The sequence below is a fragment of the Oreochromis niloticus genome, unplaced genomic scaffold (genome assembly GCF_001858045.2).
Source record: "Oreochromis niloticus isolate F11D_XX unplaced genomic scaffold, O_niloticus_UMD_NMBU tig00007510_pilon, whole genome shotgun sequence".
NCBI classification, from domain to species: domain Eukaryota; kingdom Metazoa; phylum Chordata; class Actinopteri; order Cichliformes; family Cichlidae; genus Oreochromis; species Oreochromis niloticus.
In genome coordinates, this window is record NW_020328614.1 from 554,659 (window position 1) to 581,656 (window position 26,998).

Below are 26,998 nucleotides of genomic sequence, written 5' to 3' on the forward strand. Positions count from 1 at the left end.
GACATCAGGACAGCTACAGTATCTGAAGCTTGGATCAAACATAGAATAACTCATCGAGCCGTTATCAACGAAACAACCTGATCGTTTACGAACAGTTTATTAAGTTCAACTTCACAAATCCAATAATTTTGACTTCCTTCTTTTCTGTTCAAATTTCTAAAACTACACGTACCATCTCTCTAGCTCTTGAATAAACCTTAAATACCTGCAGGACTCTGTTAAGGACATTCTATGACACTGTGGTAGCATCTGCAATTTTCTATGCAATGGCCTGCTGGGGGAGTGGATGCACGGACAGGGACAGGAACAGGACTGACAAACTCGTGTGGAGGTCTAGCTCCGTGATGGGATGTCCTCTGGAGTCTGTGGAGGTGGTTGGTGAGAGGAGGATGTTAGTAAAGCTGACATCCATCATGAACAACCCACATCACTCACTGCATGAGTCTGTGAGTGTGCTGAGCAGCTCCTTTAGTCAGAGACTGAAACACCCTCGCTGCAGGAAGGAGCGCTTTCACAGATCATTCATCCCAACAGCAGTTAGACTCTATAACTCCTCAATCACGATGTCATAAGTCACTGGACACTGTGAACATCCATGATCACCACTTCATGCATAATGGACCTTCTATCTGTATGGACGTGTGCAGGTATGTATATTTAGTGTGTACATGTCTATACATAGGAATAGTAGTGGTACAATAGTTATGTTAAGCTATATAGTTTATGTCCTGCATATTTCCACAACCATATCCATAATCACATACTGTGTATGCTACCGTTGTATATAGTGTATCACCTTACTTATTTTTTATTTCTTTGTATTTTCTTTGTATTTTTTGTATTTTTCCTTCTGAAACCTGTGCCTGAGCTGAGGTAACACAAAAATTCTGATACCAATCACTCAAACTGTACCTGTAATACAAATACAAGTAAGGGTAGTGGAACTCCTGGTTTCTATTGCAAAAGTAATATAGAGAGAAACATGTTGATTCTGCATTTGAGACTGAACATTATTCATGGTTCTGGTATTAAAGGTATTAATATTAATGGGATTAATGGTATTACACAGCTTTAACTCAAATGACAGATGACTGTTTAAGAAGTACAGGTGGTTGGAGTGGTACTGATGGATGTAACTGATGACAATTTATTGTTAAAAACATGTTAGAATCTTAGTTTTATATTCTCAGGTGCAATCAGTAGTTAAATGGACATTACACATATTTTGAACGTGTCTCACCCTCATATAATATTTGGTTCCAATTACACTGTGAATCTAGTTTTAAAGGTTTCTATTGAACGTGTGTTTGTTGGTCCATGAGACCAGGCTGCTGGGTGTAATCTTACACAGTAAATTATCCAGGACAGAACATATTATTATGATTACTACTAGAATGTACAATGATGTTGATGTGCGAAAGTTTTGACCTAAATGATATTGTAAGGTAAAGATCCAAAGAAAACAGAGAAAACTAAACAATCATATGACCCCCTATGAGCAAGTGCTTTGGAGACTGTGGGAAGGAAAAACTCCCTTTTAACAGGAAGAAACCTGCAGCAGAACCAGGCTCATGGAGGGGCGGCCATAGTGAGCAGATGGTGGTTCCCACTTTGCGACTGTTGGTGTCACACCACATGAAACACTCGGGCTCTCACTTGGTGTTGGCTCTCTCTGCGTTAGAGTGTCCCTTCCCGTTCCTGTTACAACACACAGTGGTGTTTTTTTGTAGCTTACCTGCATTTCAATTTAATTAAAAACTTACAGAGAACTTCTTATTTCGTCGTGTAATCCTCACGTGCTTCATCCGACGCAAACCTGCTGTTTGCTCACTTGATAATTATATTTATCTTAGTTTATCTTTATCTTTAATTATATTTAGCTTAGCTTAGCTTTTAGCTGACATGTAGACTATTTGTAGCTCTGGAGGCCAGGATCACTGAACCGGAGACTCGGTTTTGCAGGCCTAAAAACCTGATAGCCAGGCCTGTGTAGCCCGTGCAGCCAAAGGCATAGGCCCTGTTAGCTGTCCCCCAACAGACTGTCCCGAACACGGCTGGGTGACGGTGAAGAGCAACCATAGTCTTAAACAGAAGCCCCTGGTATACCACCAATCGTTAACAAGTCCAGCATAGTACTGAGTCGTGCTCTGGACATGAAGACAGCAGCAGCAGTTTTTTTTAACTTGGGCACAGAGCTGAGCTGATCTTATCAGCAGTTTCTCTTCTGCTTTCAATAGATCTGAGCTGCAGAAGAAGACACAAACTGTGCAGACCACAACGTCATCTTTTTGGGGTATTTTTGGCTTTTTGCGGACGTGTGAAACAGCCAGAGAGCATCAGCCTGTCAGTGATGAAGTGTTTGATCCACTGACAGATCAGTAACTCTGGAGCTCCATCAGCTGGATTGAAAGGGTTAGCCAGAGCTGGATGAGTGTGTGTGGATGGCTGCAGAGTCAGCGTGTTCTCTCTGAGCTTCATGGAGCTGTGATGGACTGAGAGGGACAGCTGGGACACTTTAAGAAGGACCTCTGTGAGCCGGACACACAGCTGACGTGACAACAGGAAGTGATGAAACCAAAGCCTGAGGCGTCTCTCTGCTGCTAAGACCGCACACCCTCAGTTGACATCCAGACGCCATGAAGACGGCTCCTCTGGTCCTCCTCCTCGGTGAGTCCTTCACTCAATTATTGGATCAGAGTGTGAGACAAAACACAGCTGACCTACAGGGAGTGCAGAATTATTAGGCAAATGAGTATTTTGTCCACATCATCCTCTTCATGCATGTTGTCTTACTCCAAGCTGTATAGGCTCGAAAGCCTACTACCAATTAAGCATATTAGGTGATGTGCATCTCTGTAATGAGAAGGGGTGTGGTCTAATGACATCAACACCCTATATCAGGTGTGCATAATTATTAGGCAACTTCCTTTCCTTTTGCAAAATGGGTCAAAAGAAGGACTTGACAGGCTCAGAAAAGTCAAAAATAGTGAGATATCTTGCAGAGGGATGCAGCAGTCTTAAAATTGCAAAGCTTCTGAAGCGTGATCATCGAACAATCAAGCGTTTCATTCAAAATAGTCAACAGGGTGGCAAGAAGCGTGTGGAAAAACCAAGGCGCAAAATAACTGCCCATGAACTGAGAAAAGTCAAGCGTGCAGCTGCCAAGATGCCACTTGCCACCAGTTTGGCCATATTTCAGAGCTGCAACATCACTGGAGTGCCCAAAAGCACAAGGTGTGCAATACTCAGAGACATGGCCAAGGTAAGAAAGGCTGAAAGACGACCACCACTGAACAAGACACACAAGCTGAAACATCAAGACTGGGCCAAGAAATATCTCAAGACTGATTTTTCTAAGGTTTTATGGACTGATGAAATGAGAGTGAGTCTTGATGGGCAGGGGCGGATCTAGAAGGGTGGCATGGGGTGGCAACTGCCACCCTAAAATGATCCCTTGCCACCCCAAGTGCCACCCCAGTTTTGCATATGACAGTGTTGTTTATTAAAATAAGATAGAATTAACAGTTTGAGCGTATGTAACGGAGTTAAAAAGACATCTGAAAAACATGCACTTACCTGGTCTTAATTATTATTTTAAGTGTGAATTTTATCATTTTTTTTGTTGTATTTTATTTTGAAAACCCAGAAGCCGGATCTCACTCTAGCGTTTAGAAGCTGCTAAGGCTTCCGCTCCTCACAGCGCGTTTGCACTGTGAGGGAGCTACAATTGCTGTACCACCAGAAGACACCTGTTAAGTGTTTTCTGTCTTCTGCAGGGGAATAAACTGTGAAAAGCCAACCTTTCTGAGCGTCTGTGATTTATGAAGAACGGAAGCGTTACACTGGTGCCGTGACCATTCGGATCTTCAGATCAGCTTGATGCTCATCGCCGTGGCTGCTGTTCTGCTCCCCTGCTCTTCACACGTTGAACGTGGGTTGCTGTAACCAAGTGAGTTTAGACCCCAAAAAGAAAGAAAAAATCCCCCAAAGACAAACCAAAAAGGTGAGGGGTGTGATTGAAATAAGACAAAGGTAAAAGTGTCTGTGTTTTGATATACAACGTGTGGTTATACGCTTGAATTGTTTGGACATTATTATTATTTTTTTTTTTTCTTTCCCTCGTTTTGCTGCTATTATACTGTTATTTCTCTTATTTTTATATGGTTTTTTTTTTCTCTCCCTAACGGAGTGCACGTGTAGGTATTATCTTAAGTGTGTGACTTGAGGATGGATACATTTGTCACTCCAGTACTACCTAAGGGTAGAGGTGCCGGACTAGTTCATGCAGTTGACACCAGTAATGTCACACAGTTTGGTCCTGTGAGCAGTGACACTGGGCTAGGCCAAAGCCCAAGTTTTATTCCCGTCGGTAGGGGTATGGGTGATTTGCCTCAAGTTTCCACTCCAATTAGAGACAGTGATGCTGTACACAGCTTTACTGACATGGTTGAGCAAATAGGAGCCCAGATAGGTGAATCCATTGTTACTAAACTGTTGTCAGCTGGTGTTGTGAATCTGACTGGTGACTCTAAGACTCAAACTGAGCAATGTAACAGTACCGCTCGAGATGTACCACGTGTAACTGTTCATGTTAAGCCCAATAAGGAGCTTCAAATTTTTAGGGGTGATGGCACAGACAGATGTTCGGTCCAGGACTGGATTGACATGGCAACGACTTATCTATGGAAGCAAGAGGTCCCCATTCATGGTCAGGCTGACGAAATTATTAGCCACTTAATGGGGAAGGCCAGAGATGTGGTCAGAGTGGCTCTTCGTAGTGACCCAGGTCTTGATGTCAAACAGAAACCTGATCTGATCTTTGGTGTCCTTCGCCATTATTTCAGTGACTCTTCGTCGTGCCTCCCTCTTGCTGACTTCTATGCAACACTCCCTACCAGAGGTGAAAACCCGGTAGATTATTGGATAAGACTGAACAAGGCTGCTGAACTAGCCATAGAGGGGCTACGCAGACAGGGGCAGACAGCGACCCCTTTAACCCATGAAGTAGCATGTATGTTCGTAAAACATTGTCCTGACCCCGAGTTGTCTTATGTCTTCAAGTGCAAGCCTGTCCATGAGTGGACTGCTCGGGACGTACAACAAAGGATTGATGATTATCAGAGGGAGGTGAGAGCTAATGGCAGAGCCAGCGGCGCTGCACAGTTGAAGGGCTGTAATTCTACGATGACTGCCGTGCACCCGAACGCCTCACCTGCAGCTGCTGCGCCGGAGGGATGCTCCCGAAGCTTCTCGCCCCCATCCTCAGGTTTTCAGGGGTTGGTGAACTCGTTCCCCTCCACCGCAACACGAGAGCCCCTCATCGGTAGCCCGAGTTTCTCCCCTTCGACTGCGGTGAGCCAAAATCTTCAACAGTCAGAGGAAAGGCTCATGGGTCAGATGGTAGATATGTTTCAGGCCATGATGGAGAGAATGCAGCACCACAACACTCAGACACCAAGGAGAGGGGCGTTTAATCAGTTCTCACGAAATAGACGGAGGGAGGATGCCTGCAAAGTCTGCAGTGATCCGAGACATACCACAGCATCACACTGCCTATCTGATAAACTGTGCTTTTCATGCTTTGCTCCTGGCCATGTTCGGTTGTCCTGCCCGGCTAGTACGTCTACCCAGGTCCAGCCGGAGGGAAACTAGCCGACCTGTATTCGGTGGGAGGCAGTGCAGGTCTTACGGGAAACTCCCAAACTGTTGATATCTGTGATGCGGAGTCAGTGTATGAAGAGGCCAAACAAAAATGCAAAGATTCTGAAGTTATTTTTCAAAACATTCACAAAGTCGGCAATAGTGACAGTCTTTTCTACACTCCGGTCACTTTCGGTGGGCTTTTGAAAATGGGTGGTATGCTGGACAGTGGTTCCATGGCCTGCAGCATGAATGAAGCAGCTGAGGTGACGCTGCGTGAGTCTGGACTGATAACTGATCAAGATGTTATCAAAGTGGATGTGACTCTTGTTGGGTGTGGAGGGCTGCGTGTGAAGCCTAAGTATGCCCTCAATGTGGAGATGGAGGTGTATGGCTGCAGAATGATGGTTCCCATCCTGGTAGTTCAGGGGCAGCTTGATGACCTGATACTGGGGACGAATGTCATAAAGCACATATTACACCAGTCTAAACGTTGTGAGCCCTACTGGAGCACGGTCTCCAGTAATTGCTCTAAGACCAACCTTGAGACTGAAAACTTTCTGTCTATGCTTTCTGGTTTGACCCCATGGAAAGATTCAGACGTCCCGGACAGAGTAGGCACGGTTAGGTGTAACTCAGCTGTGTCCCTTGAACCGGGTCGCGAATATCTGATATGGGGAAAACTACCAAAGAATGTCAATGTCTCCCCTGGCAGCACAGTGATGACAGAGCCCTCGTCATCCCGCTCAGCACCCAGAGGGATTTTGGTTGCTAGATTGGTTACTCCCTTGTGGGGTGACAGATGGGTCCCATTGAAACTGATCAATGTGTCTGAGCAGCCTGTACACCTGCGGCGTAACGCCAAACTAGCAGACGTGTACTCTTGTGTGGCGCTTGAGGACTTTGATGCTTCAGTGCTCCAGGAGACAACTCTGGCTAGCAGCCATCAGTCGGCCATGTCGCCACAAGTCACGCCCACCAACATGGAGGAGAAACTCAAACTTGTTGGGCTTGGGGATGTTGACATGGAGTCCTGTGAGACGTCGAAACAGTGTAAAGAGAGGATGGCTGACCTGGTTTTGCAGTACGAGGATGTCTTTTCCCGCCATCATCTCGACTGCGGGGAAGCCAAAGACTTTGTGCACCGCATCCGCCTCTCAGATAACAGACCGTTCAGACTTCCCTACAGGCGTGTGCCCCCGAGTCAGTACCAGAAGCTGAGACAAGTGTTGACTGAGATGGAGGAGAGGGACATCATCAGGAAATCGACCAGTGAGTATGCATCACCATTGGTGCTTGTGTGGAAGAAGAATGGCGATCTACGCATTTGCAATGATTTCCGCTGGCTCAACAAGAGAACCCTGAAGGATGCCCATCCTCTTCCACATCAAGCAGATTGTCTGGCTGCCTTGGGGGGAAACAGCCTGTTCAGTACCATGGACTTGACGTCTGGCTTCTACAACATGACGCTGCATGAAGATGACAGGAAATACTCTGCTTTCACCACACCCATGGGTCTGTATGAGTATAATCGGCTGCCGCAGGGTCTGTGCAACAGCCCTGCGAGCTTCATGCGCATGATGACCAGCATCTTTGGTGACCAGAATTATTTGAGCCTGTTGTGTTACCTGGATGATCTCTTGGTGTTTGCTCCAGACGAGGACACTGCCTTGCAGCGCCTGGAAATGGTGTTTGAGAGGCTGCGCGGGCATAACTTGAAGCTGGCTCCCAGAAAGTGCTTCTTTCTGAGGAAATCTGTGAAGTTCCTCGGTCACATCATTGATCGAAATGGGGTATCAACAGACCCATCCAAAGTTGAAGTTATCACGAACATGAGGAGCGTGGACCTCATGGACACTGATGGAGTGACTCCTTCCCAACGAAAGGTCAGATCATTTTTGGGGATGATTAATTACTACCAACACTTTGTCCCCATGTACTCTGCTGTTGCCAGACCTCTGTTCGAGCTCCTGAGAGGTGCTGTGAAGAAGGGCAAGGGAACAACTAAGGTGAGGCGGCCGTGCAGGAAGTTGAGTGCTTCGGATTGGACATCCAGAGAAGAGGAGGCTTTTGAGAAGCTCAAGAGCTTGATGTTAAATACAGTCGTTTTGGCTCACCCAGACTTCTCTCGCCCCTTCTTGTTGTCAACAGATGCATCACTGGATGGCATTGGAGCAGTATTGGCTCAAATCCAGGACGGTGGAACTAAGCCCAGACCGATTGCTTTTGCCAGCAAATCACTGTCTCAGTCTCAAAGAAACTATCCAGCACACAGACTGGAGTTTCTGGCGTTAAAGTGGTCGGTCTGCGACAAGTTCAGTCATTGGCTCAAAGGTCACAAGTTCACCGTCTGGACTGATAACAACCCCTTGACCCACATTTTAACCAAGCCAAAGCTGGACTGTTGTGAACAACGTTGGGTAGCTAAACTTGCAAGCTATGACTTTGACATTAAATATGTCCCAGGCCGTCAGAACATTGTGGCAGATGCCCTGAGCCGATTGCCTTTTGTGAAGGATAATGTAAGTGACAGACTGCTGGCTGAGAGGTATGCAGACTTCCTTGATGAGGCAAAAGATGTTTCACATGCATCAATCCAGAGGGCGTTTCGGTCATCCACCGACTGCGAGGCAAATGTAAGATCCGGTGGTGGAGCTTCCATCGTGTCCCAATGCACGCAGAGTCTGAATCCCTTGGTTCTGGCTGAAGACGCTGTCACAGCTGTTTTGCAGTCACATGTTCAGTGGGATGTCGGCCCAAGAGGGAGAGCAATAGAGGCTTTACATCACCTGCCACAGATGGTTTCCCCCGGTCTGGAGGCCTTACCTGCTTATTCGGAGAGAGAACTTAGGGATGCACAGCTGCAGGATGCAGCGCTGTCCCGTGTTGTCTTCTACGTTGAGAGACACAGGAGACCCTCGAGGAGAGAGCGGTTAGGGGACCCAGTCCTTGTTAAAAGATACCTGAGCCACTGGGAGAAGCTGGTCCTCAACAACGGTGTGTTGTACAGAGTCTCCAGAGACCAGATATCAGGTAGCAGACGACTGCAGTTCGTGGTTCCTGACTCGTTGAAGGCTGAGGTCCTCCGAGGGATCCATGATGATGCCGGTCACCAGGGCCAGTTCAGGAGTTTAGACCTAGCTAGAAAGAGATTTTTCTGGTTGAACCTTGGGCGTGACGTGAGAGACCATGTACGGGGATGCCAGCGCTGTGTAGTCAGTAAAACTATCGAACCAGAGGGGCGTGCTCCTTTGGTCAGCGTGTCCTCGTCCAGACCGTTGGAGTTGGTCTGCATTGACTTTTGGTCGGCTGAGGCCTCACACAACAAGTCCGTCGACGTCTTGGTCATCACAGACCACTTCACTGGCTGGGCGCAGGCCTTCCCATGCAAGGACCAGTCGGCTAAACAGGTTGCAAGGCTTCTCTGGGACAGGTACTTCTGTGTATTCGGGTTTCCGGAAAGGATACACAGCGACCAGGGTGCTAATTTTGAGAGCCAATTGATAAGTGAGCTCCTCAGAGTCTCTGGTGTGAAGAAGACACACACGACGCCTTACCACCCGATGGGGAATGGGAGTGTGGAGCGCTTCAACCGGACTCTGGGTGGAATGATTCGTGCTCTACCACCAGATTCGAAAGTGGACTGGCCACGTCGGCTACAGACTTTGACGTTCATGTACAACTGCACCGCACATGAGACAACTGGATTTGCGCCATTTTATCTGATGTTTGGCCGCACGCCCCGATTGCCTGTTGACATTCTGTTCCGCTCTGTCCTGAGCGATCCTGCTGTTACCTGTTATGACAGGTATGTGGTTTCCCTCAGGGAAGATGTGAAGGAAGCAATGGTCATTGCACGCGCCCGAGCTGCGCAGGAGAAGCGTCGTCACTCGCAACTCTATAACAGGAGAGTGAAGGGTTCCAGGATTGAGGTTGGTGACAGAGTCCTGGTTGCCAACAGGAAAGAGAGGGGAAAGAAGAAGGTTGCTGATCGGTGGGAGTCAACGGTCTACACCGTGATCGATGTGAACCCTGATACTCACACTTTCAAGATCCGTGATTCTGTTTCCGGACGAGAGAGAGTGGTCCATCGGAATCTGCTGTTGGTGGCGAATTTCCTGCCCCTGGAGGACGATGTTGGAACCTCGGATCACGTCTCCTCTACATGGGATGTGGACACGGTGCCTGAAGATGATGATGAGGCTGCCTCTGGGGAGGGGCATTTGAATGCCCCTGCTGTGAGCTGTGTTGGTGCTCATGGTAACCGCTCACCCGATGCCATGGATGGGACAGCTGACCTGGAGGTTGTCTCTGAACCTTTGGACCCTGGAGATAGGACAATTGCATGGGTGTCACAGTTGACGGAGCCCAGCCGGTCTGTGGGAGATGTTACTGATGTTTCAAGCGTGGATTCAGTCTTGCCGGCTGCATCTGGCTTATCTGTTGGAGTGGGCTTCGACCGAGCTGGTTCTAGCACGACGTCCCAGGAGGTCAATATTGCTACGAGCTGTGGGGAGGGTGTACAAGCATGCTCTACTACACATGACGTAGTGGTGGATGTAGTTGCTCCTGCCGTTGCTGCTCAGTCCCCGATGGTTGACTATAGCCAAACCGGGAATGCTTCCCAGATCAGAACCAGACTTGGGCGACTTGTCAAACCGGTGAATAGACTGATCCAGACTATGTCAAATCAAGTCGTGGTTCGCGACAGGTTTGATGTGAAGTCAGTTTGTAAGTCTTTGATTCCGTCCTTCTCTGACTGAATGTTCTGTTTATATGCCTACCTGAGTGATGGGATTTGAACTTGCTGTTATGTACTCCACATTTTTGTATTTTGTTTTTCCTTTTGAGCCATGGTACACACCTTGTAAGGGGTTATTAGTAGGGTGTATTTCGGGCACTCTGCTGCCAGTTGCTGGGTTGGGAGTTTAGCGCTGCTCCCATCCCACTTCATCCTTAGGGATACGTTTAGTTGGTGTCTGTGATTTTTGACCTCTGTTTGGTTGGTGCGTACCAGTGTGGGTACCTGAGGCTATAATTTGATAAAATTCAGTGGGGGTGAGTGTAACGGAGTTAAAAAGACATCTGAAAAACATGCACTTACCTGGTCTTAATTATTATTTTAAGTGTGAATTTTATCATTTTTTTTGTTGTATTTTATTTTGAAAACCCAGAAGCCGGATCTCACTCTAGCGTTTAGAAGCTGCTAAGGCTTCCGCTCCTCACAGCGCGTTTGCACTGTGAGGGAGCTACAATTGCTGTACCACCAGAAGCAGTGGCGGTCCTAGCCTGTTTGGTGCCCCGGGCGAACACTCCCTCTGCCCCCCCCCCCCCCCCCCCCCACACACACACACACACACAAAACATATTAAGGATTGTACATTAACATAAAACTGGTGTCGGAACCATACTGAGTTTCATCAGAGAAACACACACACACACACATATAAAGAGAGAGGGAGTATGCATAGTAGAGATGGACCGATCCGATATTACGTATCGGTATCGGCCCGATACTGACCTAAATTACTGGATCAGATATCGGCGAGAAATAAAAAATGTAATCCGATCCATTAAATATCAAAAAAGCATCTCACAAAACTTGCGACACGGCGTAACTCGGCTCATAACCGTAGCACGCCGGAGCAGTATGCTCATGTGATAGAGCGGCTGCGTGTATTTGTAGCCTCGCTAGCAATCGAGCATTTCATCTCCGAGGAAGTTATCCCAGAGAGAAGGAAAGCAAGTGTGTAAGTTCATCTCTGAATGTTTGTAAAGCATTCCCACGTTAAGCTTGACAACCGATATATGGAGCGACTGCCTCTTCTTGCTGCTACTTCAATTGTGAAACTGCTTAATGATCAGCTGATCGGCTTTTCTGTCATGAGTCCGTCTCTCTTCTTTGTTTTTGGCCCACTTTGCTCCAGAAAGAGGAAACCAGCGGCTGAACAACAGCAGCACGTTTAAGCTTGAGAAGCTGTTGTTAGAATTTATTTAATATTACTTTCTACACCAGGATCCTTTTCTACGTAGCTGACGGCTGGTAACTGTCCAGGGGCGGATCTAGCAAAGTTTAGCCAGGGGGGCCGATAGGACATTAACAGGGAAAAGGGGGCACAAAGACATACTTTTCTTTCTTATTCTCATTTAAAATGTCTAGCTTTTAATAAATAATTATCTGAATCTTACACCCAAAGTTTTAATCTGATGTAAAATGCATAGAAGTCCATTACTGTATATAGTAACTGTTAAGTCTAATATACCCTAGTAAGCTATAGTACTTTTTCCTTTGGGAAGGTACCATCTGTGAATTCTGCAATTCTGTTGAAGAAAGATGTTGAATCTATTTAATTATTCTTGAAAAATAATTTATTTCTGTGCATTTTTTTTCACCCTGCATCAAATTAAAGTTGATTACATCGATTAAGCATCATGAGGTGGAGGGTGGGGGGTGGTTCCCTATTTTATTTTTTGCTGGGAGTTTGCAACCTTATTAGTTAGTTTGCTTAATATTTCTGCTAAGTACTCTTTAAAATAGCAGGTTTAAGTTTATTAGATTGATCAGTGTTGCTGAACTATGAAATATTTTGGGTGCAGTGTATTTTTTACATACAGGTATAACAGAATAGCTTTAGTGTTGTTGTTTATTTAAACTTGAGTATGAACTTATACAAAATGCAGCAAGATATTAAAAAAAACAGTTTTATTGATTAAAAAACACACTATATCGGATTCATATCGGTATTGGCAGATATCCAAATTTATGATATCGGTATCGGACATAAAAAAGTGGTATCGTGCCATCTCTAATGCATAGTATGCAAACAGCTACCAAACAGCCATCATAATTCGTCATACAATGAGAACAGAACAAATCAACAACTGACAAAGACTAATTAATATTAAAATCTGTAACATAATGTATTGTTTGGAGTTTGGTCTGTTACTGTTACTATTTTTACCATTTCTTTTTGGAGCAGCTGTAACCCACATAATTTCCTTAGGGATTAATAAAGTATTCTGATTCTGATTGTTTCAGGATGACCTGCCATTATCCAATGACACATCTGCTTATCTGTATCTTTTGCTCGTTTCTTCTCTTCTTCTTTTCTCTTTTTTCTAAACTGAGCACCTGATGGCTTTGAACTTTTCTTGTCCATCTTCCATTGGTTTTAATTTTGCACTCCAGCATGAACACAAATCCCCCAACTCGAGGATCACCACAATATAACCTACTAACTACACCTGAGCTCACAGATTCACTTTGTCTAAGGTGTATTTCTGGGATTTCACACAACCCAGGATTCAAATCATGAATACATAATGGGCTTGGATTTACATCATTATGAATGAAATGTGCTCTATCTGGAAGCAGCCGAGCCCCTCCCCTTTCGACAGGTTGTGTGTGAGATCATCAAACTGTAAATGATAAATTTTAAATTGTTATTGATCCCTTTACCCCTGGTCCTAAAGTGTATATTTCTTTTCTTACTCTTCTTATATTTATTGTTTGTTTACTTGCACTGCTGTAACTGGAGCCTTGTCGTCTCGTCTCTCTATATACTGGACTGTTGGTAGCGGAGATGACAATAAAGTTTACTTTGACTTCCGGAGCGAGCAGGCGCACCGAGGGCTCACGCGCTCACTTTTCGCGTATAGAATTTCGAAAAAACATCGGTGCAAATTATAAGTCTGTATCATAATGTCTGGTGTTTTCGTGTTGTTGGTTTGCTTTTATTTTGTTTTATTTTGCGAGTTGGTTATTAGATGCTGCGCCAGCCAGCCAGAGAATCCCCCGCCGCCCCGCCCTCTCCTCCCTGTGCCGCAAGCAGCAGGCGCACCTCGCAAACGGAGGGCGCCCTTACTCCCAGCAAATGGGCGATAGAAAACCGATCGGTGCCTACGACATTCCCAATATGCGCTGGCATGATGTCGGGGCAGCATGAGTACGAGCAATTTTTTTTTTTTGCCCGTGATGCCGCCCCTCACCACGATGCCGCCCCGGGCAACCGCCCGTGTCGCCCGTATCTAAAACCGCTACTGACCAGAAGACACCTGTTAAGTGTTTTCTGTCTTCTGCAGGGGAATAAACTGTGAAAAGCCAACCTTTCTGAGCGTCTGTGATTTATGAAGAACGGAAGCGTTACACGTAGTTACAGTCAAGTGAATATAAATGCTAAACTGAATATATTGCATAGTGTTCCCCCCCTCCACCATTAACAAATGGTTCAGCCCATAGCAGGACCGGCTTTTTTCTTGTTATCAGTAACAAGCGATGCTTATGATTGTGCCAGAGCACATTTTGAACAACACCATGGGAATTTCGGATTTTACACAGGTGGTTGGATGTTACACTCTGGAAATGGAAGGAAGGTGAGTGTTATTAACCCTCTGTGGTCCACGGACACGCTGCACCTCCAAATCACATGACTATGTTAAGCTGAAAAACTGCAGCCACGCCGAGTCTATATTTCAGCCCACATTGAAAGTTCGGACTTCAAAGTTCTTACATTTTAATTACAGGCCAGTAAATCCAGAGTTATGATAATATATATAAGCCACGCTTTTTTCTAAATACTGTCGTCACGTTTTTGTGTGTGGGGGTTTTAAGCGTTTTTCTAAGGACAGCGCGAAAACAGTAAAGGAAGGGGGGAAAAGCCACCTCTTTCCTATCGGTGGAAAAATGTACCATGTCGACCAATTTTTTTTTTTTTTAAAGTCAACATGTGGGATTTTGTTGTTTAGGAAGAGGGGAGAGTTTTGGGAGTGACGGTAACGGCAGCGAGACAGAGCGAGTGGGAGAGAGAGAGGGAGCGAGAGAGAGAGAGTTTTTAGATGTGGGAGATTTGTGACGTTTAGTGTGGAGTGTATAGTTAGTGTGTTGTGTTGTCTTGTGTAGCTGTTCTGTTGTGTAGTCGTTGTTTTGTTTTGTGTGTCAGTGAGAGCACTAATGAATGTCACTAAGGCACATTGCAGTGTAAACACTGTCACTAAGTAGAAAACCAGCGGAGTGATACACCTCCTGTTGTCAGGCCTGCAGGTTTATCCCTGTGCTGCTCTCCTCTGTCTTTTGGTGGACAAACTTTTTTTTTTTACTGGCACACATCATTTGTGGGGCATCTTATTGCAACACCTGATTGTTCTCTCATTTTAGTTTTAGTAATATTTTTAAATGGTTGTTGAAAATGGAAAAAAACGGCAGGTGTATTGGCTGCATTTTTAGATAAATAGTTGTGTATATATTTACAAAATGTAGAATTTATATTTGCATTTCAAGTTATAAAAATTTACTCAACATGTCTGTGGTTTTTTCACAGTAAAAAAAATACTACTAGGATTTTAAGTTCTTTGTGTGATTTCAGATCAGTAATAGTATTATTAATAGTAATAGTAGTACTAATGCAGTATGACAGTGAAAAAAACAACTAAATTCAGTTGAGCTGGAAAGAATGATACCAAACAAGGCAAGGGGAAAAATAAAATGAAACAATTTGAGGGTGAAATACAAACGTAAACTCAAAAGGAGTCAAAAATGGCCGGTTGTATTTCAGACCTCAGTGGGTTAATCCAACAAATCATGAAAAATTTGGTTTAAATTTATGTTCATGACAGTGCAGATTTCTGACATTTCGTGTAATTTAAGCTGTGACAATGTGATTGTTTTCTAACAAAGAACAATGTGAAACTTGAGTTAGACTTGTGTTTGTAAATAAACCACCCCATGTTGTGTAGCTTTCTGGATTTTATACTTATTGGGCTACATATTTATTTATTATACAGGCTATACTGTACATAGAATCAAAACTCACATGTTTTATGTAACTAAAGTGTGTAATTATGTGGGCTACAGACAATAATTAAGTTATAGACTATAACGTGTATACTTACTGCATTTGAATCATTTTAACCATATGTAACCACCTGCATATGTGTTTGGGGGGGGGGAAAGGCTTTGATTTTGCCACCCCATTTCATTTCTTTGCCACCCTCATGCCACCCTAAGAAAATTTCTCTAGATCCGCCCCTGTTGATGGGCCAGATGGATGGGCCCGTGACTGGATTGGTAAAGGGCAGAGAGCCCCAGTCCGACTCAGACGCCAGCAAGGTGGAGGTGGAGTACTGGTTTGGGCTGGTATCATCAAAGATGAGCTTGTGGGGCCTTTTCGGGTTGAGGATGGAGTCAAGCTCAACTCCCAGTCCTACTGCCAGTTTCTGGAAGACACCTTCTTCAAGCAGTGGTACAGGAAGAAGTCTGCATCCTTCAAGAAAAACATGATTTTCATGCAGGACAATGCTCCATCACACGCGTCCAAGTACTCCACAGCGTGGCTGGCAAGAAAGGGTATAAAAGAAGAAAAACTAATGACATGGCCTCCTTGTTCACCTGATCTGAACCCCATTGAGAACCTGTGGTCCATCATCAAATGTGAGATTTACAAGGAGGGAAAACAGTACACCTCTCTGAACAGTGTCTGGGAGGCTGTGGTTGCTGCTGCACGCAATGTTGATGGTGAACAGATCAAAACACTGACAGAATCCATGGATGGCAGGCTTTTGAGTGTCCTTGCAAAGAAAGGTGGCTATATTGGTCGCTGATTTGTTTTTGTTTTGTTTTTGAATGTCAGAAATGTATATTTGTGAATGTGGAGATGTTATATTGGTTTCACTGGTAAAAATAAATCATTGAAATGGGTATATATTTGTTTTTTGTTAAGTTGCCTAATAATTATGCACAGTAATAGTCACCTGCACACACAGATATCCCCCTAAAATAGCTAAAACTAAAAACAAACTAAAAACTACTTCCAAAAACATTCAGCTTTGATATTAATGAGTTTTTTGGGTTCATTGAGAACATGGTTGTTGTTCAATAATAAAATTATTCCTCAAAAATACAACTTGCCTAATAATTCTGCACTCCCTGTATGAGCAGGTCCTGTTGGAGGGTTTCAGTGGTCACTTTGTGTTACAGCACAGCTGACTGTAAACAATCCTTCATTTACTCTGATTCCATGGATGGAAACAGATTCTGTGACATGTGAAGATCTTGTGAGTCGTTGGCTGAGGTCTCTGTGTGTGTTTCACACAGTGCCGAGGCTTTCATCATCCTTAATGAGCACAGTCTCCTTCCAATCCAACAACCTGTTCTGAAGTGTGTCCCACTGAGGTGATCAGCCTCCCTTCACCTTCGTTCCAGGACTACTCTGAAAATGGTCACGTACAAGGACTCACATAGAAATGAGCGAAAGATCCATGGAGCATGTCCAAAGTAAAACCTGGAAAGATGATCATAAACAGAACTGTTGTTCAAGAACACTTTAAAAATTATACAAAAGTCCTGCTTCATTTAAAAAAAAAAAAAAAAAAAAAAAACTATAAAATACTTTTGCACAATGCTGAAAATAAATAAATTAGTAACTGACATGAATTACCATCAGCTAATCATTGAATATCAACTGTGAGATTTGTGATAATCAGACATCTTTTCACAAAACTGCCAGAGGCCGAGTACCAAAACTGAACCCGCATGCAGAGAACCCTGTCTCAATAGAAGACAGTCAGAATCAGGAAACAGTATTTCATTACATGTGAGCGAAACAAGCGCTCCTCCACTCTGCAGCCTCGGCAACAAACACTGCTGGTTTTATATAGTCAGGGCTGGACCAGGTGACCCTGAATCCTCCCTTAGTTATGCTGCAATAGGTGTAGGCTGCCGGGGATTCCCATGATGCACTGGGTGTTTCTTCTACACTCACTATGTGTTAATAGACCTCTCTGCATCGAATCATATCTGTTATTAATCTCTGTCTCTCTTCCACAGCATGTCTTTATCCTGTTTTCCTTCTCTCACCCCAACCAATCACAGCAGATGGCCCCGCCCCTCCCTGAGCCTGGTTCTGCCGGAGGTTTCTTCCTGTTAAAAGGGAGTTTTTCCTTCCCACTGTCACCAAAGTGCTTGCTCATAGGGGGTCATATGATTGTTGGGTTTTTCTCTGTATCTATTATTGTACGATCTGCTGTACAATATAAAGCTCCTTGAGGTGACTGTTGTTGTGATTTGGCGCTGTATAAATAAAACTGAACAGATTAATTAACATCTAATTACAGACAAAAGAATCATCTATTGAGCCTATACTGTATAACAAAGTTATTGTCGTAGAACTTGTAACGTTGGGTTGTGTTCAGTGGTTGAGAGGAGGCAGTAGAAACCTTAGCAGAATAGAAGGAAGAATACACGATCACACTGGTACTGAGATCTTCACAGTTGAACGGCTGCTGCTTATCAAACATGACAGACAGTGTTCTGTAACGTTGCAAAGGTTTCTGGAGAGGTAAAACATATAAAGTCTGTCTCTCTCCATGTATTCGCATGCAAGCACGTTGCTCCCATAAATCACAGAGAGGACAGTGGCGCATACTAATGACATCATAAACCCTCGACATTAAAGAGACACCACACCACTGTGACTGTTACAAACTGCTTAACCAAACTTTTGGTTGTTCAAGAAACAGTTTGCCAGTCACAGGTTTTAACTGGTTCCATGACGTAAATTGTATCTGGAAATGTAAATGGCACAAAGTAAGAAAAACCAGGCAATGTGTTTGCGTGGACCCCACCTGTTACTAAATACCTGGCAGGTCCCCAGACAGCTGTTGCTATTGTCTATTTTGTCTGATTGATCACTTAAAGTGAAAATGTGGTTTAGATCCTTTTGCAGGTAATGCCTGATTTTTTTTCAGTGCTGTAGAACAACCAGAAATTATGGTTCCCACGATGGATGTTCTGGTCATGTGTCCCTACAATGTAACGAAGACGGATGTGTGTTATAACGATGTGTATGTGTTACAGGTGTGTGTGTGCTGCTGCTGTCTGCACCGACTGTTTCTGCAGGTGAGTTGATGACGTGAAAACAATCAGTGAGACTCCAACAAGAACACAAATACATTTACTCTCTGTGTGTGTGTGTGTGTGTGTCTGTCTGTGTCTGTCTGTCTGTCTGTCTGTGTGTGTGTCTGTGTGTGTGTGTGTGTGTGTGTCTGTCTGTCTGTCTGTCTGTGTCTGTGTGTGTCTGTGTGTGTGTGTGTGTGTGTCTGTCTGTCTGTCTGTCTGTGTCTCTGTGTGTGTGTGTGTGTGTGTGTGTGTGTGTGTGTCTGTCTGTCTGTCTCTCTGTGTCTGTGTGTGTGTGTGTGTGTGTGTGTGTGTGTGTCTTTCTCCAGTGTCTCTGTCTGTCAGTCCAAACCTTCAGCAGGTCTTCAGTGGATCTTCTTCAGTGTCTCTGAGTTGTGTTGATGATGGACAGACAGCTGATGGATGGACAGTGAAGAGGACCAGAGGAGGACCCACTGAGGACTGTGGAGCAGCTGCAGCTTCAAGCTTTGGGCAGTTTAATAGTTCCTCCTGCATCCTCTCATCTCTCACCCAGTCAGACTCTGCAGCTTACTGGTGTGAAACCAGTTCTGGACAGAGTGATCAGATCAACATCACTGTAACTGGTACACAAACTGCTTCATCTGCTGCTGCTACAACATCTGGATGTTTATCTGCTCTCATTAACTCTGTTTGTCTCTGTTTGTCAGTTAAAGGTGTGATTCTACTGATCCCAGCACTTCCTGTGTGGACAGGAAGTGATGTCACTCTGGAGTGCAGCAATGGGAAAACAGCTGCAGCTTATTTCTTCATTAAAGGAAGTCCACTGGAAAATAATCCTAAACCAAAGCACATCCTGACTAAAGTCAAGAAGGGTGATGAAGGTTTCTATTCCTGTTCTACTAACGAGGATGGAAAGTCTCCAGAGAGCTTTCTGAGGGTCAGAGGTCAGGACAATGACATCACTCCCTGTTTATAGACATGAACTAACCTGCTGACATGATAATAAACTGACTGAGTCATGTGCATCATCTCTCCTGCAGAACCTCCTCCTTCCTCATCTCCTCCTCTTACATCTACTCTCTCCATCCACCCTCCAACCTTCTCCCATCCTCATGCTCCTCCTCCCTCATCCATCCTGGTCCCAGTTGTAGCAGGTCTAGGCTCTGTGGTTCTCCTGGTTTTGGTTCTGGTTGGAGTTCTGTCCTTCTGCGGGAAACCTAAAGGTGAGAAACCTGCACAGTGATATGTAGGATAGTAAGTAATAGTAAGTAAGATATTTGCTATCTGGCCATGCAGTATACCACCTAAACCAACCAAGATCTCTATGAGACAGTTTTTGCAGAAGTCTGTGACTCCAGCAAGACAGAACACAATTGATAAAGAACTGGCAAAAATGATAGCACTTGTTTTCCAACCATTTCTGTTGTGGATGACGTGTCACAGCCTCCAAAATGTTAATCCTGTGCAAGGGTCTGCAGAGTGACAGCTGAATGCCAAACCAGAGTAACTACAGGAAAAGTGATAGAGTAGGTGGATGCTCTCTGTGCATCCATGGACAGAAAATTCCACAGAATGGAATATAATGCTGTTCTCTCTGAAACCACCATTCTTGATCCAAGATTTAAGAAGCTGGTCTTTAATGACAACAGAGCGGTGGATGAAGCTTTTCAGAGAATAACTTCAGCAGCAAGATCCAGCCAACCAACTCCACTCCCAGTGGACTAAGAGGGAGAAGAGGCAGAAGTGGATGAACAAAAGGAGCAACAAGCATCTGCTGTTTGGAGGTTCTTTGAAGAATGAGCAAGTAGAGACACTGCCAGAAGGAATCCCTCAGCAGATGCAATACTGGAAGTGATACTACATTGATGAGCCCCTCTGCTTAGAAGTGCAGATTCATTGAGCTGGTGGTAGATCAGGGATTCAATTTATTCACATCTTACCCAGGAGATGACAAGGAGACATTGTGGCAATATCATTCCCCTCTGATAGAATCTTCTCCAAAACAGGACAGATAGTTACTGACAGAAGAAACCGGATCAGCTCCTCAAAGCTGAGGCACTTGGTATTTCTTAATGCCAACCTTTCCCTTAATTAAAGGTCTGGTTGTTCATTTTTTCTTTTTGTTTTGCATATTTTAATCCATATTTTATTTTGTTGTGGTTTGCAGTGTTTTGTGTTGTTTCATTTTGAATTGGTTTAAAAGGAAAAAAGCTGAAATTTTAAATAGTTAAAAATTGAATTATAAATAGTTTGTTTTTGTACTTTATAATTTATTTTTTTTTACATTTTGTGTTCTGTGAATAAATAAAATAACATTATATGATAAACATTTATAAATAAAAAAACACATTTTTTACATTAGTAGTTCATTTTGTGCATAATTTTATGTTGTTGTTAATAATAAATTAATTAAAGCAACAAAACAACCTGAAGAGCTGGTTGGGAGCCGAAAGAGACAGCTCTTTTTAGTGAGCTGAGCCGAAAGAGCCGGTTCTCTAAAAAGAGCCGGAATTCACTAGCTCATACCTTCTCCCTCCTTCACACTCACACACGTAACAGGAGTGGCACTCCCACCCATTCTCCCTGCATTCACCCTGAGCACTAAATCAGATAAAAAGTCTGAGAAATCAGACAGAAACTTGTGATTCTGGGGTGTTGATTCCTTTAACATAATCATCCTGCTGCAACCAGGTTTCTGTAAGGCATAGTAAATCAATTTGTTGATCAATTATCAAGTCATGTACAAATAGAGAGTTGGAAGAGGGACACCTAATGTTTAATAATCCACATTAAATATTTTTTCTGTGGTGTTGTTGGAGCAGTTTAAATTCCATGGAGAGCTCTTCCTGTGCTGATGTTTCTCTGTGTGATGTAGGAGGTCGGGGAGCAGACCTGTGGAGCTGTGGAGGTGACGGCTGTCTGAGACGGAGCGTCTGCCTCTGCTGTGAGTCTCCTTCATGTTTCATGTATTATCTGTGTTTCCACCACTGGAGGGCGCTGTGGGTTATTGATGTGTGGGAACAGTAACCAATCACTGCAGTCTGAATGCTTCTCTTTGGTCATGTGACCATTTGATCTCTGATCAGTGTGTTCTTCAGTTTCAGGCCTGTTTCTGCTGACTGCTGCAGGTGAGCTGATGTTCCTACACCTGTCTGTCCTTATCATGACTGTAGTGGCGGCACTCCGTCTCTATTTCACTCTTCTGTACCACCTTTAGGAGTCAGTCCGGCAACATGAATTTGAAACGCGAGCAAGTCCAGGCTCTTTTCTTGCAAAAAAGATGTTTATTGAAACTTTGAATTTACATGGCAAGACTCGGTCAAAAAACTGTGTTGCTTCCAGCTTATCTGACTCCCCAACTACGTAACTACAGTGTGCCGGAAGCCCAAAATACTAAAAAGCGCATTAGAATGTCGCACTTCTATATTCTTATACCTTTAACAAAACAGTATTTTGAAACTAACCAGAAATTTTATTCTTAACATCAAACATGTATATTTCTCCTCTAATCATTTTACCAGTACCAATAAAATTAACCTTTAATTGGCTCTTACATCGACCTCTGACCTTTGGTGACCTTTAGTGACCTCTGTCCTGTTGCAGGTGTGTGTGTGCTGCTGCTGTCTGCTCTGACCGTTTCCACAGGTGAGTTGAAGGTAACAGGAACTCTGAGGTGATGTAGGTGCTCTGTGGTCGCTGCTCCATCATCATGTCTAACAATCCTCGGAGTATAGTCATTAGACCGAGTTGCTTCACTCGGTCAGCCGCTTTTACTTCTCTCCTATATCTGACTCACCGTTTAAAGCTGATAGGCTGGTAAATAAAGCTTCTCTGTTCTTCTTTTTTAAATTATATCTTTATTTGGATTGGACAAGTAGAGATAGGACAACATAAAGCATCTGCATAGCAGTATACAAGTAACATATGAACAGAGTCCATTCCGGGTTTTTAGATTTAGTTTAGGAGAGCAGATGATAAACAACAATAATCAACAAATACATATTACCCTCCTTTGGCCATTACTGGGAGAGTTGTTCACCTGCTCTCCAAAGGGAGATGCTTAGAACACATTACATAGAACTATAAGCACAAATTGGGGGGAGGTGCGTGCTGCTGTCATGGTAAACAAGTAAATAAATAAACCAATAATAATAGTACAAAAAACAAGAAAACAAAAAACAGGTAACAGTGAGAATCAAGTGAAGTCAGCTCTGGTGGGGGTAATAAATTGTATCCAGTTGTTCCAAATTTCGTAGAATTTGGCCTTTTGGTTTCTTAGCAAATATGTCAATTTTTCCATCCAAGCTTCTCTGTTCCGTGTACTTGCTTTTAACGTATTGATCAGATTTATATATGAATTATATCTTTGATTAGGAGTAAAGATGATTTATGACTAGCACATATAGAAAAAGCTGTTTTAGCACTCTGATCATCTTTAACAGAAAAGGATGGATGTTGGGATCTTCTTTAGTCACAGGCTGGAAATTTGCCCTGCATGATGAGTCGAGTGTTTCCAGCAGCAGGGTCTGAAACTGCAGTTAAAGTTCTGAGACTCCGCCCATAATGACCTAAAACCATGTGTGATTTAGATGCGACACATCTATCCTTCAGTATCATCTCCTCGTTCACCTCTGGAGTTCTTCTGTCCTGCAGCTTCATTTCATTGCACTCGATCACACCTGCTTCATGTTTCTGTCCTCAGACTCCCAGCATGCCCCAGGGGTGGAGGTGTTTGAGAGGGCGGAGTCTGTCCTGCTGCCCTGTCAGGTACCAGCTGATGTTTCCAGGAGTGCCACAGCAGCAGTGTGGGATCGTGATGAGTTCAAGGTCCCAACAGTCCACGTACGTCTGCAGAGCGGAGTAGATCTTAAAGATCAGAACCATCGTTACTTCAGTCGAACATCAATGAGAGTCGACGCTCTGCAGACTGGAGACCTCAGCCTCACTCTGAGAAACCCCACAGTCTCTGACAGTGGTAACTACACCTGCACCACCCGCAGGGCTGGAGACGATCTGAAGAAGATCCATGTACAGCTGAAGGTCAAAGGTCTGTGGGGAAGATCCAAATCCAATTTATTTATACAGCACATTTAAAAACGGAAAGTTTGCCCAAAGTGCTGTACAGAAACAAAGGAGTTAAACACAAGATAAAACCACTGAAAATATAATAACACACATAATAAACATATCAACTCACACCAAGCTGAACACTATCGAAAAAAGGTGTGTTTTCAAAAGCAACTTAAAAACAGGAAATGAAGATGCCTGTCTAATATTTAAAGGCAGCATATTCCAAAATTTGGGGTCCATAATTGAAAAGGCTCGTTCTCCTCTACTTTTTGGTCTAGATTAATGGACAACCAAAAGCAGCTGGTCAGCTGATCTAAAGGTCCGCGAAGAAATATAAGGAAAGGTATGGGGGAGCAAGACCATTAAGGCATTTATAAATCAGCTTTAGCACTTTGAAATGGATTCTGTCATGAACAAGAAGCCAATGAAGAGAGAACAGGATAGATGTTACATGTTCATGCCTGTGGGTACCAGCCAAGAGGCGGGCAGCAGCATTTTGAGCTGAAGACGTGCAATAGATCCTTGGCTCACTACAACATAATAAAGTGCATTACAGTAGTCAAGCCGAGTTGAAATAAAGGCATGTATTACCTTCTCCATGCCAAAACTGACTTCAGCTTTGCTATTTGCCTCAACTGGAAAAAGCTTTTTTGCAACACAGAACTAATATGTTGTTCAATTTAAAATCTGAGTCCATAATGACTCCCAAATTTGTCACATGCTGTTTAACATAAGAGTCACATCACTCACAATTCCCAAGCGGTTTGCATGAAATATTATTAGGTCTAAATACAGTCACCTCAGTTTTACTCTCATTGAAACTCAAAAAGTAGGGTATTTTGTGTTTTCTAAAAACAGACCCCAAAGGGAGCAGGTATAATGAAAAAAGAAGAGGGCCAAGGATTGAGCCCTGGGACACCCCACAAGAAAGGAGGGCTGAGGTGGACTCAGAATTTTCAACTTCAACGCTAAACGTTCTGCAACTCAAATATGAACCAAGCCAATCCAGTGCTGCACCTTTGATGCCAACCAGGTGTTACAAACAAGAGATAAGAATATTGTGGTTAACAGTATCAAACACTGCAGTAAGATGTAAAAGCACAAGGATCACAGGACTTGCACAATCATTTTCTAAAAAGATATAATTAAAAACACGTAAAAGTGCTGTTTCAGTGGAGTGTAGATGTTAAAAAACCAGACTGAAAACCCTCTATGACACCATTAGTATCTAAAAACTTATTCAGTTGGGTAAAAACTATTTTTTCCAATAACTTTGAAAGGAATGGAAGCTTTGAAATGGATCTAAATTTTGAGCAAACTGTAGGTTGATCCTACAGTTTGCTCAAAATTTAGAGTGTGGCCAGTTTTTTTTTTTTTTTTTTAAATAAAGGGTTTACAATTGCATGTTTAAAACCATCAGGAACCACACTGGAAGTAATACTGCTATTACTCTGAGCAATGACTTGAATGTCAGATTAGAGTCGACAAACATGAGAAACAAGCACAAACAGACAAAACAACTCTGACTGACTCCTCCTCTGTATCCTCCTCCTCTTTCAGCTCCTCCTCCCTGTGAGTCTGTACTTAGACTCGTCTGCCATCTAGTGGTCTTCTGTCCATACTGCATCTCCACTGGTCTGCTGCTGTCCATCTCTTGGAGCAGAAAACAACCAAACAAACCGGCGGTCTCCATGGAGATGAGCCAGCGTGATGGAGGAGGTCAGGGACTGGTTGAAGATGGTGATGATGTCACTGCTGATGTCACCACTGAGCATGCCTTCTGAGCTGCAGACTGTGTGTCAGGGTACCAGCATCTGCAGTATTTCTGTATCTTGGTTCCTCTTTTGCTGTATTGGAGAAAAGTTCTAGTGTTTACTGTCAGTGTGGATTAGTTAGGTTTGAGTTTATCGCTGTGCCTCCTGTACATTCTCTCCAGTCCATCATGTGTGTCTCCTCCCGTTGTCTTCCAAGTCCATCTAGTTCTTCCCTCCTGTGTCATGTTGTGTGAATTAGTGTTTCCTGTTTTACTTTGACAGTGTCACGTCCTGTGTTCAGTGTATGTAGCTTTGCTTCCTGTGTGTAGTCAGGTCCACTCTCCCTAATTACCCTGTTTTCTGTCTGTGTCTGTTTTCCTCTGTCAGGTTGTCTGTATTTCCACTGTGTCTCTCATGTCATGGTCCAGTTCCCTCGTCCTGGTCTCATGGTCCAGTTTTCCTTGTTTTTTGCTTTAGTTTTCCCAGTTTAGTCAGTGAGTCTAGTCTTGGTTTCACATTTTATGTATGTCAACATTCCAGCCTCAATAAATGACTGTCTTTCTGTTCAACCTCATTCTCGCATCAATTGTCTACATTTGGCTCCTCCTCCTCTCTCCACATGATCTGTCGTTGCAGATAGCGACACTGTGGAGCTCTGATGTGTTTTTAAAGTATTTTTATCAGTCAGTAAGTTTACCTCAGCGTACGAGGTGAAAAACTAACTTCATCATCTTTAAATTTGTTACTGAGGTCTGGATGATGAACATAAACCTGTAAACTCTCCCACTGATACTTCAGGATATTCTCTTACCCAATAGCATGGTCACTGCTTAATAAACACAGCTGTGTGTTGAACCAAAATCATACATGTTTCCATGTAAAAATGTCTTGATGCACGCTCAGTGATCCAGGTAAGGAGATCCCTAAAGGTTGACTGTAGATCTGACCTGTGTGACCTCTGAGGCTCCATCACTGAGTGTATTCAGCAGATACAGACACAAACATTTCCCCTGTTCATGTCAGTGTGCAGTGCTGTTTACACAGCATCCACCTGACCGCTGAGACTGGGAGGAGTCACAGCTCCTGGGTGGGCCGGGTCAGGAAAGCTACCAGATTAAACCTGTGGACCCAGCTGCTGTGGACCCAGCTGCTGTGGACCCAGCTGCTGTGGAGCTCTCAGTGGGATATCCTGAGCAATAACTTCAGATTTGATTGAGGTTAGCTGCATTTGTGCTTCCTTCTTCTTCATACAAGGGTCAGAGTTCACAGGTCAGATGAATCACTCAGATCCAGGTTTGTCCAGAGACAACGACGGCTCCAGGACCTGAGCCAGAGAGACCAACAGGACTGAATCCACCCAACTGTACAAAAACGCTGGACTCTGAAATATGTAAATAACAACTGAACATATTTAACTCACAATAGAAGAGAGAAAACATGTCGACTGTTTAAACTGAGAAAATGAACCATGTTAATAAAATGAGCTCCTTTTTAATTGGCTGGCATAGAAAGAGCATGTTAGAGAGGCAGACAGAGGTTCAGCAGCTGTAGAGTCATGTTCCTCACTGTGAACATCTCATCATCTACAGAACATGATCTCATCAGGAGACTCAGGGTTCAGTTAACCTTTGACCTTCAGCAGCGCTGCTTCAAAACACTCTGT

General features: G+C 43.8%; 1 protein-coding gene across 1 annotated transcript; it reads left to right on the forward strand.

Annotated features, from left to right (window-relative positions):
* Nucleotides 1-1,832: 1,832 nt before the first annotated feature.
* LOC112845469 (uncharacterized) lies at nucleotides 1,833-25,904 on the forward strand. Its single transcript, XM_025904896.1, has 10 exons — nucleotides 1,833-2,667; nucleotides 18,491-18,532; nucleotides 18,859-19,134; nucleotides 19,219-19,455; nucleotides 19,552-19,734; nucleotides 21,387-21,455; nucleotides 21,610-21,639; nucleotides 22,115-22,156; nucleotides 23,214-23,561; nucleotides 25,142-25,904. The coding sequence occupies exons 1-10, from the start codon at nucleotides 2,637-2,639 to the stop codon at nucleotides 25,363-25,365; spliced, it is 1,482 nt and encodes a 493-aa protein (XP_025760681.1). The 5' UTR covers nucleotides 1,833-2,636; the 3' UTR covers nucleotides 25,366-25,904.
* The last annotated feature ends 1,094 nt before the right edge of the window (nucleotides 25,905-26,998 follow it).